General features: G+C 36.4%; 1 protein-coding gene across 4 annotated transcripts in view; it reads left to right on the top strand.

Annotated features, from left to right (window-relative positions):
- Positions 1 to 14,251, top strand: part of LOC148939277 (furin-like protease 2) — a 137,107-nt gene extending 122,856 nt beyond the window's left edge. For 2 of the 4 annotated variants that reach the window (XM_089106997.1, XM_089106998.1), the window contains exons 20-21: positions 6,740 to 6,914; positions 12,568 to 14,251. In XM_089106997.1, coding sequence (XP_088963123.1) covers positions 6,740 to 6,914; positions 12,568 to 12,723 — 331 coding nt within the window. In that variant the 3' untranslated portion in view covers positions 12,724 to 14,251. Of the gene's footprint in view, positions 1 to 6,731; positions 6,915 to 12,567 lie in introns of all 4 variants that reach the window. The other 2 variants (XR_016143538.1, XR_016143537.1) reach the window with 2 other exon arrangements.
- The last annotated feature ends 768 nt before the right edge of the window (positions 14,252 to 15,019 follow it).

Below are 15,019 nucleotides of genomic sequence, written 5' to 3'. Positions count from 1 at the left end.
TCTTAAATCCTCTTCTTCTTGTATTTCTTCTTTTTTCACTTTCTAGTTTTATTTTATTCATGTTGCTCATCTTTTTTCTTTCGCAGTTCTTCTTATTGCTTCCATGATCTTCGCCTTCAACACTCATTTATCCATAATTTCTATTGCCCGCATCCAATGGATTACAAGGCTATATATTCTTTTACCTGCAAATTGACAATGGGGTGGGGGGGGGATTTTTGTTATAATTAATTAATACGGCCTTTTTTCTAGAGTTTTAGATGTTATTAGTTCAGGTCCAGCACTGTCAATGTTTAGGAGGCCGTAACTTTAGAATTTTTTCGAAAAAAGCTTGTCATTAATGATGATGATGCTTCATGTAAGCATCACAATGATCCTACCTAGGAACCCCTCCCCCCCCCCCCAAAAAAAAAGTAAAAATAAAATTATGCTAAAAAAATCTAACATCTTGCTACAGACTTTACTAATATTAGTGCTACAAAAATTTTATTTAATAGACTTTTTAAATAATAATTTTTTATTTATTATTAGCTGGTATTGAAAAAAGAATCCTGTTTAACCCAAGTGCTAGAGAAAGACTCAAATGAGTCAATACGTGAAAAATTCCCAAAATTGGAACATTTTCCCAACTATTTCTTATTATTAAATTGGCTTTGTGTAAAGTTTTCAAGCGAAATATTTTTCAAACGGATTTTCAATCTGAAAAAGCCAATTCAAAAAGGCCTAATAATTCATTTTTAAACATTGTTTTTTTTTAGGATTGTTTTAATTTGAGTCTTTTGACTTTTGTTTCTCTCTATTTCGATTTTATTATAATATTATTACATTATGTATATTTTATATTTTTATACTTATTATCGATTTTTTTATTTTACTTAAAAATATGAAAATAAAATCTTTTTGTAAAATAAGAATATGATAATCTATAATATGAATAAAATGGTTAGGTCAGGCTTGACGAATTAAAGATTATAAACTGCTTAAAAGTATGCACTTGACACTCAGCTGGGGTCCAACGAAAAGCAGGGGGCCTGCACAGGGGATAGGGCATGGATATCAGGAAAGATTTTAAGGAAGTCGAAACTTTATGGGTGGCAGGAAAGAATCAAACTCTGTTTAAAGTGGGATGTATAATAGGGGAGCTTGCTTATCTTTATTGGCCTTGAAAAGCATGATAGTGTGATGAATTGATAGTAATAGTTGACTCATTTCTCCCCAGGACGTTTCTCTTTTCCTATCAAATTCTTAATATTTTCTATTTAGGTTGAAAAGTTTTGTACCTTTTTTCTGTTTTGTTTATTTTGTCTTAGTTTATGTTTTTTTATTGAATGAACATTTCTCTTTATTTACCTACTTCAAAGTTCCTATTCTTCTTCTTTTTTATATATATATAATTCCTGGTGTCAGAAACATTCACATGCCCAATATCCTACTAGTTCTCTATCTTAGTTTCATATTTAGGTCTAAAGATTTTAGCTAAAAAATAATGAAACTGGGTCAATCCACGCCAAATCATCCAATCGTGACTGCGCGTGAAATTCCAATTTTGCTGAAAAAATTCTCAGCTGTTCTCTTCATTGATAGTACACACAGGATTTTTTTTTTTTTTTGAAAGCTAGTTTTTCGGGAAAAAATTTCCAAATTTTTAAAATTCGCAAAAAACGTGGTTTTTTTAAAAAAAAAATCAAAAAAGTTGGTATTTTTTTTCCACTTATTTATCCAATTATCTACATAGCCAGGAGAGGTTGGATAGAAAAAATTGAGGCAGTCCGATAACGACGGAAGAACTGACGGCCAACCGAAGTTTTTGAACCCTTGTGCGAAAAAGCAGAACTTCAAAAATCTGTAAATTCTTAACGGTAAGAGCTAGGATACCATTTTTTTTATTCTTGTCCTCTTGTCACCAGGTACAAAGGGAAGTTTTGCATTTTGTCTTATCGCTTTTATTTTCGGAGATATTTTCATAGAATTATGACAAATTGTGAAAATTGTCACTTTTCATCCCCAAAAAAAGCTCTGTAGGCAACGCGATCCAAGAAAACTACTTATTAGGTCCTAAACTACCAAACATGACCTACCTGAAACCGTAAAAACCTCGATGGTAAAATTCGATCCTGATTTTTAAAAGAAGATTGAAGTTCGACCGTTTTTCAAGTTTCCTGTTATCATAAAAATGCAGATTCTTCTATCGCCAATTATCGCATTTTTATTTGGTTAGCGAACATATCTTTTAATATGGCCACTCATGCTGCATCTCGTGTAACCAATGTCAAACTTTTCTAGTTTGAATGTAATTCATCAATTCAGGCACCTGGTATTCTTAGTATGTAGCATAGTATACTAAAGTTTTTTAGCCTACCCTTCATGTGAACTTGTCCGGAAATGGCTGATTTTATGTTTCTTGAAACAAATAGACGCCTCTTCAAAACTACTTAGATCAATTAAGTTAGAAAAAAAATTAAATAATGAAAATAAAACAATTAATGGTTACTTTCTCTGCTTTTCTTCTTGTAAGTTTTGAATGCTTCTGTAACAACGGCTATTACATCCGGCTCTAAAACAAAGTTTCTTACGGAGCGACTACGAGACTCAGGAATAGGCAGCTTTTGTAGTAAGTTAGCAGCTGGTACTATGCACGTGTCGTCAGGCCGAGGCCAACGAAAACTTGAGCATGGTCCATTTGGGTGCATAAACTTAGCTTCAACTTCGCCACTCTCCTCATCAATGCTTACAACACACCCCACCCACCAATCAGAGCCATACACACAGGCTACGTAGTCTCCCGAGTCTAGATCGGTTAAAAGGACGTTCTCGAAATCTAACCGCAACACAATAAATTCTTCTCTTGGCAAGGTAGTATCCAAATCCGATAAAACGCAAGCACTGATATTATTTTTGCCTTTGGGCCTAAAACTGTGAAATGACTGAGTTCCAGGAATAGTAATAGCTTTCTCAAAGCGGTCTTCGAGGCAACTTTCAAAGTTTTCATTAACGTTATTTGACGAAACCCAAAATACTGTAATGTTGGGTAGGGACTTATCTGCCCACTCATAAAGATCGTGTGCCGTAAGTATCTGATTGTCAAATGCCCTTTGCAAGCTGGCGCGAGCTGCTAGTCTTTTCACAGTACCGCCAATCCCATCACACGCATTCTTTCCATGACACGAAGCAAAGAAATTCCACTCAGTATCTAACCCAAAGTCACTGAAATGGCAGCTCAAATTTGCAAAGTTTTTTTCTGTTTTTGTACTGGGATCCTACACCGTCGCTGAAATAATAGATTTTTTAAAGGCCGGGAATCATAGCCTTAACGTGAAGCAATACGACTTTCAAAAAAGCGTGAACTGCAGCAGTGTTATGGTCCATGTGGTCGCTGATAACACACAAACTGTTGCTTAACAGGCTATCACCCCTACGCCAATATACCACAAACGGATGTAATGTTGCCTGAGAATTTTCCCAGTGAAAACCCTGAACTGCGTCTTGGACCAAAAAGGAAATATTTTCTGCAAAGTCTAAAAGCAGGAGGACCTCATTGGAGCAGAGATTCTGCTTTAGTTGGTCTATGTAATTTTGCTGACGGACTGAAATGAAATGGTGTACTGTAAGGTTCCGGATTGACTCGACGAAATTCGGTATGAACACATCTATCGTTTCTTCTACTTGTCTAAGAACTGTTCGGTCCACATGTACCCACTCTTTATAGGTCACTGAATCAGATTCAGCTAGTTCCTCCCAGAGAAAACTCTCCAAGTCGTTTTGTTTATCAACAAATACAGTGCACTTGTGCAGCATGCACATTTCATTTCTGATAGAGCATACAACTTTGGACATCAAATCCTCGAGCGAAATCCTTATATCAGCGCCTAATGATTTAAGCTTAGCATTTTGGTGGTATAGAAAAACACATACCGAATGAACCCCACTTGAGCCAGCTGTAACACACCAGGGTGGCTTAAGCTCAGCAAATTTGCTGCGTCCGATTTTGAAATCCGGCTTGTCCTCATTGTCCTTCTTAAATAACTCGTAAAGTTCAGAAATATTGGCCAGCAGTAATTTCTTTTGTTTTTGTTCCCTTTTGCCATCGATTTTTACGGAGACGAAATCTTTCTTGCCTGGAAGCTACCGGCTGTTGACGTCAGATTCATAAAAGTCCAGAACAGCCTGAACTACATGTGGCTTAAGAACATTAGGTGGTTTTTTTTTAGGTCAAAAGAGGCAATATTCCTCCCTCCTTTCTGATATTCCTAGCTTTTCTAACAAGGTATTCCGATACTTGGAAAAAATCAGATACTTTTTGCCGGGGCCATGTCGGAGGCACTAGAGTGAGAAGACTAAGTTTCCTAGATAATGTATCCGAGGTTTCAAGTTTGGTTTTCAGGGAAATACAGAAATCTTTTGTTTCTGTGTCGTTCATCAGAAAGGGGACAGATTCTTCAGCAGACTCCATAGAATCCTGAACCAATGACGAAGCTATGCATTTGCGCTTCAGCACAGGAGAGGAAGTAGCACTGGTTGGAACACTCAAAGCGACATTAATGATTTTGGAAACGGATTCTGCAACCGTTTCGGACTTCCGTTTAACGTAGTCTTTTTTTTTGTCCAACAGAGAATTTTAAGGAATAAGGCTTGAGCGGCGAGGTCCCAATATTTTCAAATAAACTTGAAACAACTGTAGCTGCGTTCGCTGCAGATTTTCTTGAGGAACAATCAGGCTGGGAATTGTATGCGAAAGATCCGTCGTTAGAAACTTGGGGGATATTAACAATGTCATCATCGGACTCTTCGTAGGCACGATCGTCAATTTCGGTGCGGCATTCAGCACACACCTTGTAACCGGGAATAAGTTTGAAACGAGACAAGGTTCTAGCGTTTTCTAGTGTTATAGCTCTTGTTCCTTTCCGAGGACAAGAGGTGTGCAACTCAAATGGATCACAGCAGATTCTCGGAACAGCCTTAGCAAACTGATGAAGGTAGAATTGCTCATGATGAAAGCAAATACGCTCTATGGAGCTAATAAATGTTCTCAATAAAATTGTCTCGCGACTCTGATCTGAAAGTTCGGTAAACTGTTTAAGTCCTTCTTTGCGAAAAAATGTTTTCCTGTGACACTCGCTATTTAAATGAAGTCCAGCACAGCATTTTTCAAGAGCTATTTTTTCTAATTCCGACATTTAACAATCCTCACAGTACGGTATGAATTATACTTCATTCACGGTCAATAGCAATTATTCGACTATGAGTGAAATATCTGAACTTCAAATAATTCGATGACGCATCCCACTAACTTACTCTGGAGAAAGGAATCGGTCAATTTGTGTGATTTCGATATTTGAATAAACTGCTTGGCAACAAAGAATTTAAACTTGCAGCAGTTCATTCCGCATGCATTTTGTTAACTTGAAAAACGGTCCAACTTCAATCTTCTTTTAAAAATCAGGATCGAATTTTGGCATCGAGGTTTTTACGGTTTCAGGTAGGTCATGTTTGGTAGTCTAGGACCTAATAAGTAGTTTTCCTGGATCGCGTTGCCTACAGAGCTTTTTTTGGGGATGAAAAGTGACAATTTTCACAATTTGTCAAAATTCTATGAAAATATCTCCGAAACTAAAAGCGATAGGACAAAATGCAAAACTTCCCTTTTTACCTGGTGACAAGAGGACAAGAATAAAAAATAATGGTATCCTAGCTCTTACCGTTAAGAATTTACAGATTTTTGAAGTTCCGCTTTTTCGCACAAGGGTTCAAAAACTTCGGTTGGCCGTCAGTTCTTCCGTCGTTATCGGATTGCCTCAATTTTTTCTATCCAACCTCTCCTGGCTATTTAGATAATTGTATAAATAAGTTTAAAAAAAAACCAAATTTTTGGATTTTTTTTTTTCAAAAAACCTCGTTTTTTGCGAATTTTTAAAATTTGGAAATTTTTTCCCGAAAAACTAGCTTTCAAAAAAAAAAAAAAAAAAATCCTGTGTGTACTATCAATGAAGAGAACAGCTGAGAATTTTTTCAGCAAAATTGGAATTTCACGCGCAGTCACGATTGGATGATTTGGCGTGGATTGCCTTAACTGTGTGTTTTTTGTGAACTTTGGCCAAAATTCGGACGCCTTATTCATGTGTCAAGGCCATAACTTTCTAAGGGAATACATTGCAGTTCAGAAATTCTACAGCTACAGTATTTACTGGTGTACCAACAGGAATCTTTTTCATTTGACTCATTATGGCGCCACTTGGGGGGGGGGCAAATATAACTGGAATTCAGGTAAAGCCGATTCTGATGGTTATTTAGTTTCACCAAAATAGCATATTTCTTCTCATTAAATATATTTTTTTTTAGAAATATTAATTATTTTTAGTTTTATCCAGTTAAAGTCACATACAATATGTCCACGTTTATGGCGTGTGCTCTGATGCATTTTGTGTAACTTCCACTGAATTAAACTTGTATTTTTTAAATATATCTCTGACTATAAAGTCTTATAACTATAGATTTTAAATTTAATTTAAAAATTTGAATACCCTTTTCTGTTTCTTTTTGTCCTCTTTTAACCGTTGCATCTCTTATTTTTATCTTCTTTTTATCTTCTCTCTGTTTTTATCTTCTTTTAACTCTTTTTTTTGCTCTTTTTTTAAACTTAGTTCTGTTGCCAGGCACGTTACAATGTTCAACATCCTCCTATCACTCTGTCTAGTTCCATATCTATGCCTTAAAATTTTAGCTAAAAAATTTAGTATTTTAGCAAGGCCAAAATTTGGACACGTTATTCACCGGGAAAAAGAACCGTTGAAGAAGAAGATTATGATGAATCTGAGGTCGTTAGTTCGAGCACCGTAGGTTCAGTTGCAAATTTAGTCGTTGTTGCAGTTGGTCTTTCATTTGTTATCATCATGGGAATCTCAATCGTTGCTTATAAGGTATGTTTTTACAAGTTAATAACTCTTTGTATGTTTTTGGCAAAATAAACTTTGTTTTTTGTGCGAAAAAAAAAAAAAAAAAAAAAAAAAAAATCTTGCAATCTAAGCGTTTCATGTATGAGCATTTAGCTGATAGTTGGAATATTTAGTTGTCTTTTGTGTCGGTCAAGGGTACATCAAGCTATTTTGGGAGGAGGTGGCGGGGAGGGGAGTGTTACAAAAATAAAATAAAAAAGGCATCAGAAATTTGTTTATATGCATTTTTGTTATAAGACAAAACACAAGAGTTATTCATTCAAGCTACCTGGATTCAGGTGCGTGATTCGCTATGGGGCTGTGGGGCAACTACCCCACCCCCCAGACCCAAGTTTGCCCCCCCCCTAAGTGAAATTTAGTTTCTGCAAAAAATCTTGTCAAACCTAAAATAAGCCTGCATAATTCAAGTATCAAGAGAAACAGGTCAGTTTCCTTTAGTATATCTTCATCTCTATGGTAATATATGGATCATTTTTCGGTTTTTACTGTCATTTTCACTTGATTTGGGAATTTTGGCTCCAAATTCCCCCCCCCCCGAATTTTGACAAAATTTCGCTACTGCCTGGATTGGTTAAAAACTGGACCACTTTTTTATTGGAATATTTGCTCTTTGTTGTGTGTTTCTAGTCTTGGCTGAACCTATGAAAGGTGAGGAAGCCTGAACTCCTTTAGGGAAATTTATTTCATGATTTCAGTTAAAATTTTGTTTTATCGACGTGATTTTTTTTAGGAAGTTCGTTTTCTTTTTAATTGTTTTATTGCATTTTGCTGATGACGGCTGTTGAATACATTGCCGAAATATTCGAATAAATTGTACAACTTTGTTATTCACTGTCAAAGACTATGGATAACTTACAAGAGTGGGAGTGGCCAGTTTCCACTTTTTATTTATTTATTTATTTATTTTATTTTTAACCCACTGTACAAATAATGTAAAATAGTGGAGTGATACAAACAACAAAAAAGAAAAAGAACAACGACAATCTAACAACTAATATAATCACTAATAAAAAAAACGGATAAGACTGTGATGTGGGCCCAACCGAAAACTAGCATCCTGACTGATCTTCGCTTGCACCGTTTAAAGCGAGGACAGAATTGCTGTTGCACCATAACGACCAACAAGGCGCCTATTGCGCACAGCAAGCGGCAAATACAATAGGAACTTACAGTATCTAAAATAATTAACCTTCATTTGTTTCAGATCATGCTTAGTAAAAAGCGGATACAGCCCAGAAGTGGATAAAATTGCATGTTCACAGAAACTACAATAAAGTTTAGCAAGACCATGCCTATTAAAACCTCCACGATTTGCAACAATCTTCCCGTAACCAGCTTTAAGCTCATCCTTCGAATCACAAATAAATTTACACCGGATGCTTCTTTCGGATTCACAAATAGAAATACCAAGCCATTTGATAACAGGGAGACTAGGTACCATAAAGGTGTTACAGCCAAGGGGAGTAGCAGGGGGATTAACAGCGTTAAAAAGTAGATATTCACATTTCGAAGTATTTAATGATAGGCCTATTTCACTAAGCATAGATCCAACCATGCTAACATTCCGTTCAAGCCTCCTTTTGGAACGACTAATCAGGAGGAGGTAATCAGCATATGCTAAATAAGACACTTCCGAAAAACCAAAAAAACAACTTGAGGGAATATTACTAATCACACTTGAAGGACAAGCATTAAAAATATGAGGCAAAAGAATTCTTTCTTGCCTATCTCCGCATTTAACAGGAATATTTAAAAAAGCACATTCATTTAATCTTAGCCTACTATTTGAATTCCAATACCAAAGATGTGGGAAAGAAATAATTAATGGGTTTATACCAAGCTGATGTAAATAATAAAAAGTCTGAGGGTGCACAACACTGTCGAAAGCTTTAGATATGTCTAAAGCACATATATGTAATGATTGACCTTTCATTTGTGCATCCTTAAAAAGGAGAGCAAGCACCCGATGTGCATGTTGACAAGAAATCCCCTTTCTAAATCCAAACTGATTAGCATCATAATTCACAAAATCAATAATATAAGGAAAAAACACATATTCAAAAAGTTTGCTAATATTACAGGCGACAGTAATAGGCCTATAAGAATCACATTTATTTACGTCTTTTCCTCTCTTTACAATTGAGGTAACAGTACCACATAGGAAACTATCAGGCACTAAAGAACAGCAAAGACACATTTGAAAAAGTAGCTGCAAATGTTTTACAAGTTCCCGAGATTCTTTCCGTAAATGAAAAACACTTAAACCATCAATATCAATAGACTGAGACTTCAGCCGCCTGATCGAATCAGTAATTATCTCAGCTGACACAGGAGGGACATGCTTTTGTTGCATTTTTTCGGGAAGGCACTTAGCAAGGAGTTGGGAATATCGGCTATGTACAGCGAAATTAACACGGGACAAAATATTAGAATAATGTTGGATCCAAGCTGATTGCGGAATATTATCACTCTTATAATCAGTAAACTTAGAAGAATTCGTCACAAACTTCCACTCTTTCGAACTTTTTGGAAAATTAACTCCAGCTTCACGGACGGACCGCAGTTGTCTTTTATAAGCCGTTTTCGTTTTACGTTTCATATCAAAAACAGTACCACGAGAGGGACGCCCACAAGCAATCCAAATACGTAACCATAGCTTGGCCTGATTTTTCACTTTTTTCAAAAGAGGGTCATAATTCCAAACAAACTTTCGCGTGTTGGACCTAATACGTTCAATTGGGACAGCTACTTGTTCGGTTTTTTTTTCAAACATAAAATGATTTGATGATAATACGTATTCAATTGCAAACGAGCACTGGATGAGGTAACTCCGCAACAGAGGAGGCTATAAGGCACATTAATGGTACTCAGCAGGCTTGCAAGCGTGGCCACATATAGAGGCCAATCACAACGATTCCAATTTCGCCGTTGAAACCACTTTTTTTCTACGGATTGGGGAGCATTTATTACTAGTTTAGATGTGACTGACACACACAGAGATATGGGTATGTGGTCATAATCTCTTTCATCTTCATCAACGTGGACAGTTGAAGTTATAGCACCAGCAGAACATACACAGTGGTCAAGGTTAGACCGGGAGCCGCTGGCATGTATGTAAGTAAATGGAAGATCTTTTGTCAGAATCCGGAAACCAAGGGGGAGGCACTCGAGCAGTGAATCGGATCGGGGGGAGGACATTGTCATGTCATAGTTCATTTCACCCATTAGTAGCCAATCATAACCAAGTTTCTCAATACCCGATACCAAATTTTTCAATTTTTTGCACGCTTTAACAAAATGGGTGAATGACGCAAGATTATTCTTATTATGCGGCAAATAAACATTGACTAGTACAGGATCACCAATCCTGGCGGCTAAATAAATATCATCAGATCCGTAACACTGTGGGGAAAGGGAAGAGAGTTTCCGATTCAGCACGCACGCCAACCCACCGGAGGGACGACCACGAGTTCTTCGGGCATTTGTAGAAAAAACAATGTGGTCGGGGCTACGTCCAAGGAAATTTACGCTCACAGCCGGCAATAAATGTTCTTGAAAAAGGACTACATCAAATGTATCAAGAAGATTATCAATACAAATGTCCTTATCTTTGGTCCCATTAATATTAAAAGAACAAATAGAGATAGGCAAAGATATCATTTGGCAATACCTTTGGTAGCAATAGCACGCAACTTGGGACATCGCAAACTATATGACACATGGTCTCCACCACAGTTAGTGCATTTAGTGGACAACTGACAGGGAGAGTCCTTTGATGATTCGTGGGGATCGGAGCATCGGGAGCATTTCACGACTGGGCTTCTGCAATTGGCAACTACGTGGTCAGGAGAACGGCATCTATGGCAACAACGCGGGATCTGAAAATACTCAAAAACGCGCAAAAATTCATAACCAACTTTCAATCCAGTTTTAATGGCATTGATCTTCGTTGCAACATCTATAAACGAAATTCTGAGTGCATGGGAAGTTCCAAGCCATGTTAAGTCAGAGACTCCAGGGTATTCAGTAAGGCGAGAGATATCGTAATCAGTGTCTATATCCTTTAATAGCCCAAAATATTTCTTTTTAATAAGTTTGGCTTTAGAGTTCGCTAACACTGAGGGCACAGCCTTGCAAAAATCATTCACGGTCACATTATCGATTCTTACAACAAGTTTATCGTTGGACGACCGTATGTTGCTAATTGCCTCATGACCAGAGATCTTGTCAATTACCTCTCTACGATTTGCTGGGTTATTCAAAACCTTAGGCACATTCGAGATAACAACTGTGGCTAGATTATCATTCGCGGGGACAGTAGGTAATGCCGGGAAATTCATATCATAATTTGTGAGCTTAGAATCAATAACTTCTAGAGTTCAGCCAATTTTATTAATCTTGGTAGCTAATCGTGAATATGCTACAGCCGGTATGGTAGGAACTTCGGTTGGAAGTTGGATCACATAAATAGGAATAGTTATGTTCTCAGAATCACATTTCCGGATTAAATCAATCATATCTCTGATATTGTTTGTAATTGCTTTATTGCCAACGCGCTTAGGACAACAGTCATCTGGAACTGTAGCTGAATAAAGTTCAATCTTTGCAGTTGAAACAGCCGAATTCTCGAAAAAATCAACCGCATGACTCACGATGATATCGTCGTCAATTCCCGCTTTTAAATTCACTTGAATAAAGTTCAAAACAGGCGAATAAACATACCTGTCATTATCGCTTGCAGCACTCATAGTCCGCTTTAAACCGGTTTATCTAGGCAGGCAATTCACATCACGTCTTGTCTTGGCAAGAGCTAAATGAATAAGTTACCCACACTTTTTCATTCACTGTCTTCACAAACTCATTATTATCTTCTCTCTTTTTTGTATGTGGAAAGGCAGTGCGGTCTTCGTGATTATTTTATACATACTTTTATTTTATACTTTAAAACTTTATACTTTATACTAACCACGCTTTTATACTATTTTTCATACTTCTTAAGCAGCGTTCACAAGCGTTGCTAGCTAAAATTTCAAGTCTATACATGTGTCTAGCAAGAATTCAATATCTGGGCAACAACTATTCACATGTAAAATTTGGCGCTAAGATAAAACTACAAGTTTAGTTTCGAATTGTTATTTCTAGCAAATCAACAGAGCTTATGTGGGCAAAACTTTCAAAATTGTAATCCCTATTTTTACTGTCACAAGATGATGGATGAGACAAGCCAAAGAATTGCTTTACTGTGCTTCACTTTTATGTCTGGTGTTGCATATTTGCCTAAATTGAAAAAAAAAACAACTATTGATGAGAAAACAAAAATTAAATTTCAGTTTAAAAATGTAAACATAAATGATGAAAATAGTGGAACTAAACACATTCTGATTGGCTGTAATACAAAATCCTGGACATTGAGTTCTAGAGTCTAGAACTCAATGCCTAGCCAAGCGCCTTGTCTAGCGTGTCTAGCTAAGCGCCACATTTTACTTGTGAACGGTCGTTGCCTAGACATTGAATTCTGGCTAGACATGTGTCTAGACGTGGGATTCTAGCTAGACACGCTTGTGAACGCCGCTTAATTCTCTTTTCAGTTTGTTTATAATTTGTTTTTCTATTTCAGAATAAATTAAGACAAAAGCATACCACTGAAGGTGTTCAGCAGAGGTACAGTGTCCATTATTCCCCTCTTATAGATAGGGATGAAATTACAGTGAATAATTCTCCTGATTCAGATGATGAACAAACTTCAGAACAAATTCTAAGCATAAGAACTTAGTGATCTATGTTTTATTTTTTCAGTGTTTTATTATTAGTGATAAACTTTAGCGAATATTTCTCATCTGTGAAATTGAGAAACTTTTGAAATTGTCAATGGAGTCACATAGTGTCCTCACTGGGTACATCTTGAAGGTATTAAGGTATCAAATACCATTAAGGTATCAGATGACATTAGGTATGAAATGAAAACTTAAAGGTATTAAGCAGTTGAGCTTTTACTTTAGTGTCGCTATATTCAAAACGTTCCAAAATAATTTTACCTTTTTACTCTGACTTTTTTTATATTTAGTAACCTTGATGTTAACAGGGGACAACTTGCATAACTTACAGCCCTTGCATTGGGGGCCTTTGTCAACCCCGGAGGCATCGTTATTTCCTCTTTGGACTATTTTTGAACAACATGGTTATCTCAAAATATTTATCGGATATGTTTTAAGAAAACAGGCGTGGTGGGGGTAAGTTACCCTCCGATCAATTTTGACTCCCAAAAAGGGCACTAGAACTTCTGATTTTCAATCGAATGAGGTTTTTAAAAACTTGTTTTAAATTTAGTAACCTTGATGCTAATTGAAAAATAAAGTCAAACCTGAAATTCTGGACAGTATCTTTTTAACAAATGCTAATATATTTAGGCTAAATTGAACTTTTCAAAAAGAAAATTTTGGTCTTTTTTCTTAAAATAAAATTCTTTTCTTACAACTCAACATTATTCTCAATTTCTGATGATTGGGAATTTATAATCTTAATAAATAATATTTATACTTTATCATTTTATGGAATATTTATTTTTTGGAAGCGATCAGTTTGACCTCTGAATGACGTGATTGGCTAAAATTTCTCCTGCCCCTAACATTTCTCCTGCGTGATTGGCTAAAATATTGTAATTGCCCATAATGTACAGTATTTTTCTCTGGCACCTTTCCAAATTAAAAAAGAGCAAATTAGGTGACGTGAAGCTTGAACGTTTATGCAATGTTTCTAAGTGCCAATATTTCTAAATATTGAAAATGAGTTATCTAATAGAAGGATGGAGGGGGGGGCAAAAATTTTTGTTTATGTGAATGGATTCAGAAAGAAATTGTATGCTGTCTAATAAGGAAGAAATTGTCTAATATGGTGCATATTTAAAAAAGCTTTGTATCTTGTTGCCTATTCCAAATATGGCGTGATACTGTGTTATGAAACTGAAAGGGGGTTGACCTAGGAGAAGGCCGGGTGCCCCTTTTCTAGAAGGGCACACTTTTTTTATTTTTATTAGAGGTAATCTAAAGCCACGAATTGGAAATTAAAGCTGGTGGGCTTCTTAAATTGATAAAAATAACATTGAAGTTTGAGTTCTAAGGTTAAATAAAGTAATCGCAGTATTGCAGTTTTAACACAATATTCTAGTTTAAAATTTTTATGTGTTAAAGAAAAGGGTCTCGGACAGGGACGTAATTATCTATGGGATACGGGGGCAACTCCACTACCAGACCCCGGTTTGAACACCCTCGGACCTCAGTTTGCCCCCCTCCCTCCCCAGCTGAAAAATTAGTTTCTTCAAAAATCTTATCGAAACTAAGTTAAGCATGCATAATTCAAGCATCCACAGAAACGGGTCAGTTTTCTTTAGTACATCTTTACACTTTTTGTTACTATATGGCTCATTTTTCAATTTTCACTTGATTTGGGAAAATATGCTCCAACTTGCCCCCCCTCCCCGGTATTTTGATGAAGTTACGCCACTGGTCTCAAATGCTAGACAATTTCCATGTAAGACAGACTTACATTTTTGACAGTAACATCTTATGAATGAATTTTTTTTTCGTATAACCCTTAGACTGATAGAAACAGCTTAAAATTTTGACAGTTTAGTGAACCAAGGCAGGCCTGGAAACTTTATAATTCATACCTGTCTGTTGTAAGCCGTTCTATCGATGCGTGGCAACCCTGGTAGCAACTCTAGCCAATAAACTAACATAGCTTTATGCTGTATTGACCTTTGATTGCTTTCTGCCGTCATACTGCTGTCAGTGCTGGTGGGCTGTCATAGTGCTGTCAGTGCTGGTGCGCTGTCATAGTGCTGCCAGTGATGGTGGGCTGTTATAGTGCTGTCAATACTGGTGGGCTGTCATAGTGCTCTAAAGAGTTTTCAAAATCATTATTTTATTGCCTAAATTCGTACTAAATTTCTAAAGAAATATTTTTTCGTCGATGTCCCTATGATAAGAGTCACTTAAATGAGTCGTCTGGTTGAAAGTTCCGGGTTTGATTAGTGTTTCTAGAAATAATACATTAAATTTTTAGCTTTACTA

The sequence above is a fragment of the Artemia sp. Qi Xiang Cuo genome, chromosome 21, assembly GCF_049724085.1.
Source record: "Artemia sp. Qi Xiang Cuo chromosome 21, ASM4972408v1, whole genome shotgun sequence".
NCBI classification, from domain to species: domain Eukaryota; kingdom Metazoa; phylum Arthropoda; class Branchiopoda; order Anostraca; family Artemiidae; genus Artemia; species Artemia sp. Qi Xiang Cuo.
The sequence above is the reverse complement of the archived record's forward strand: the minus strand, read 5'-3'. Positions and strand labels throughout refer to the sequence as shown.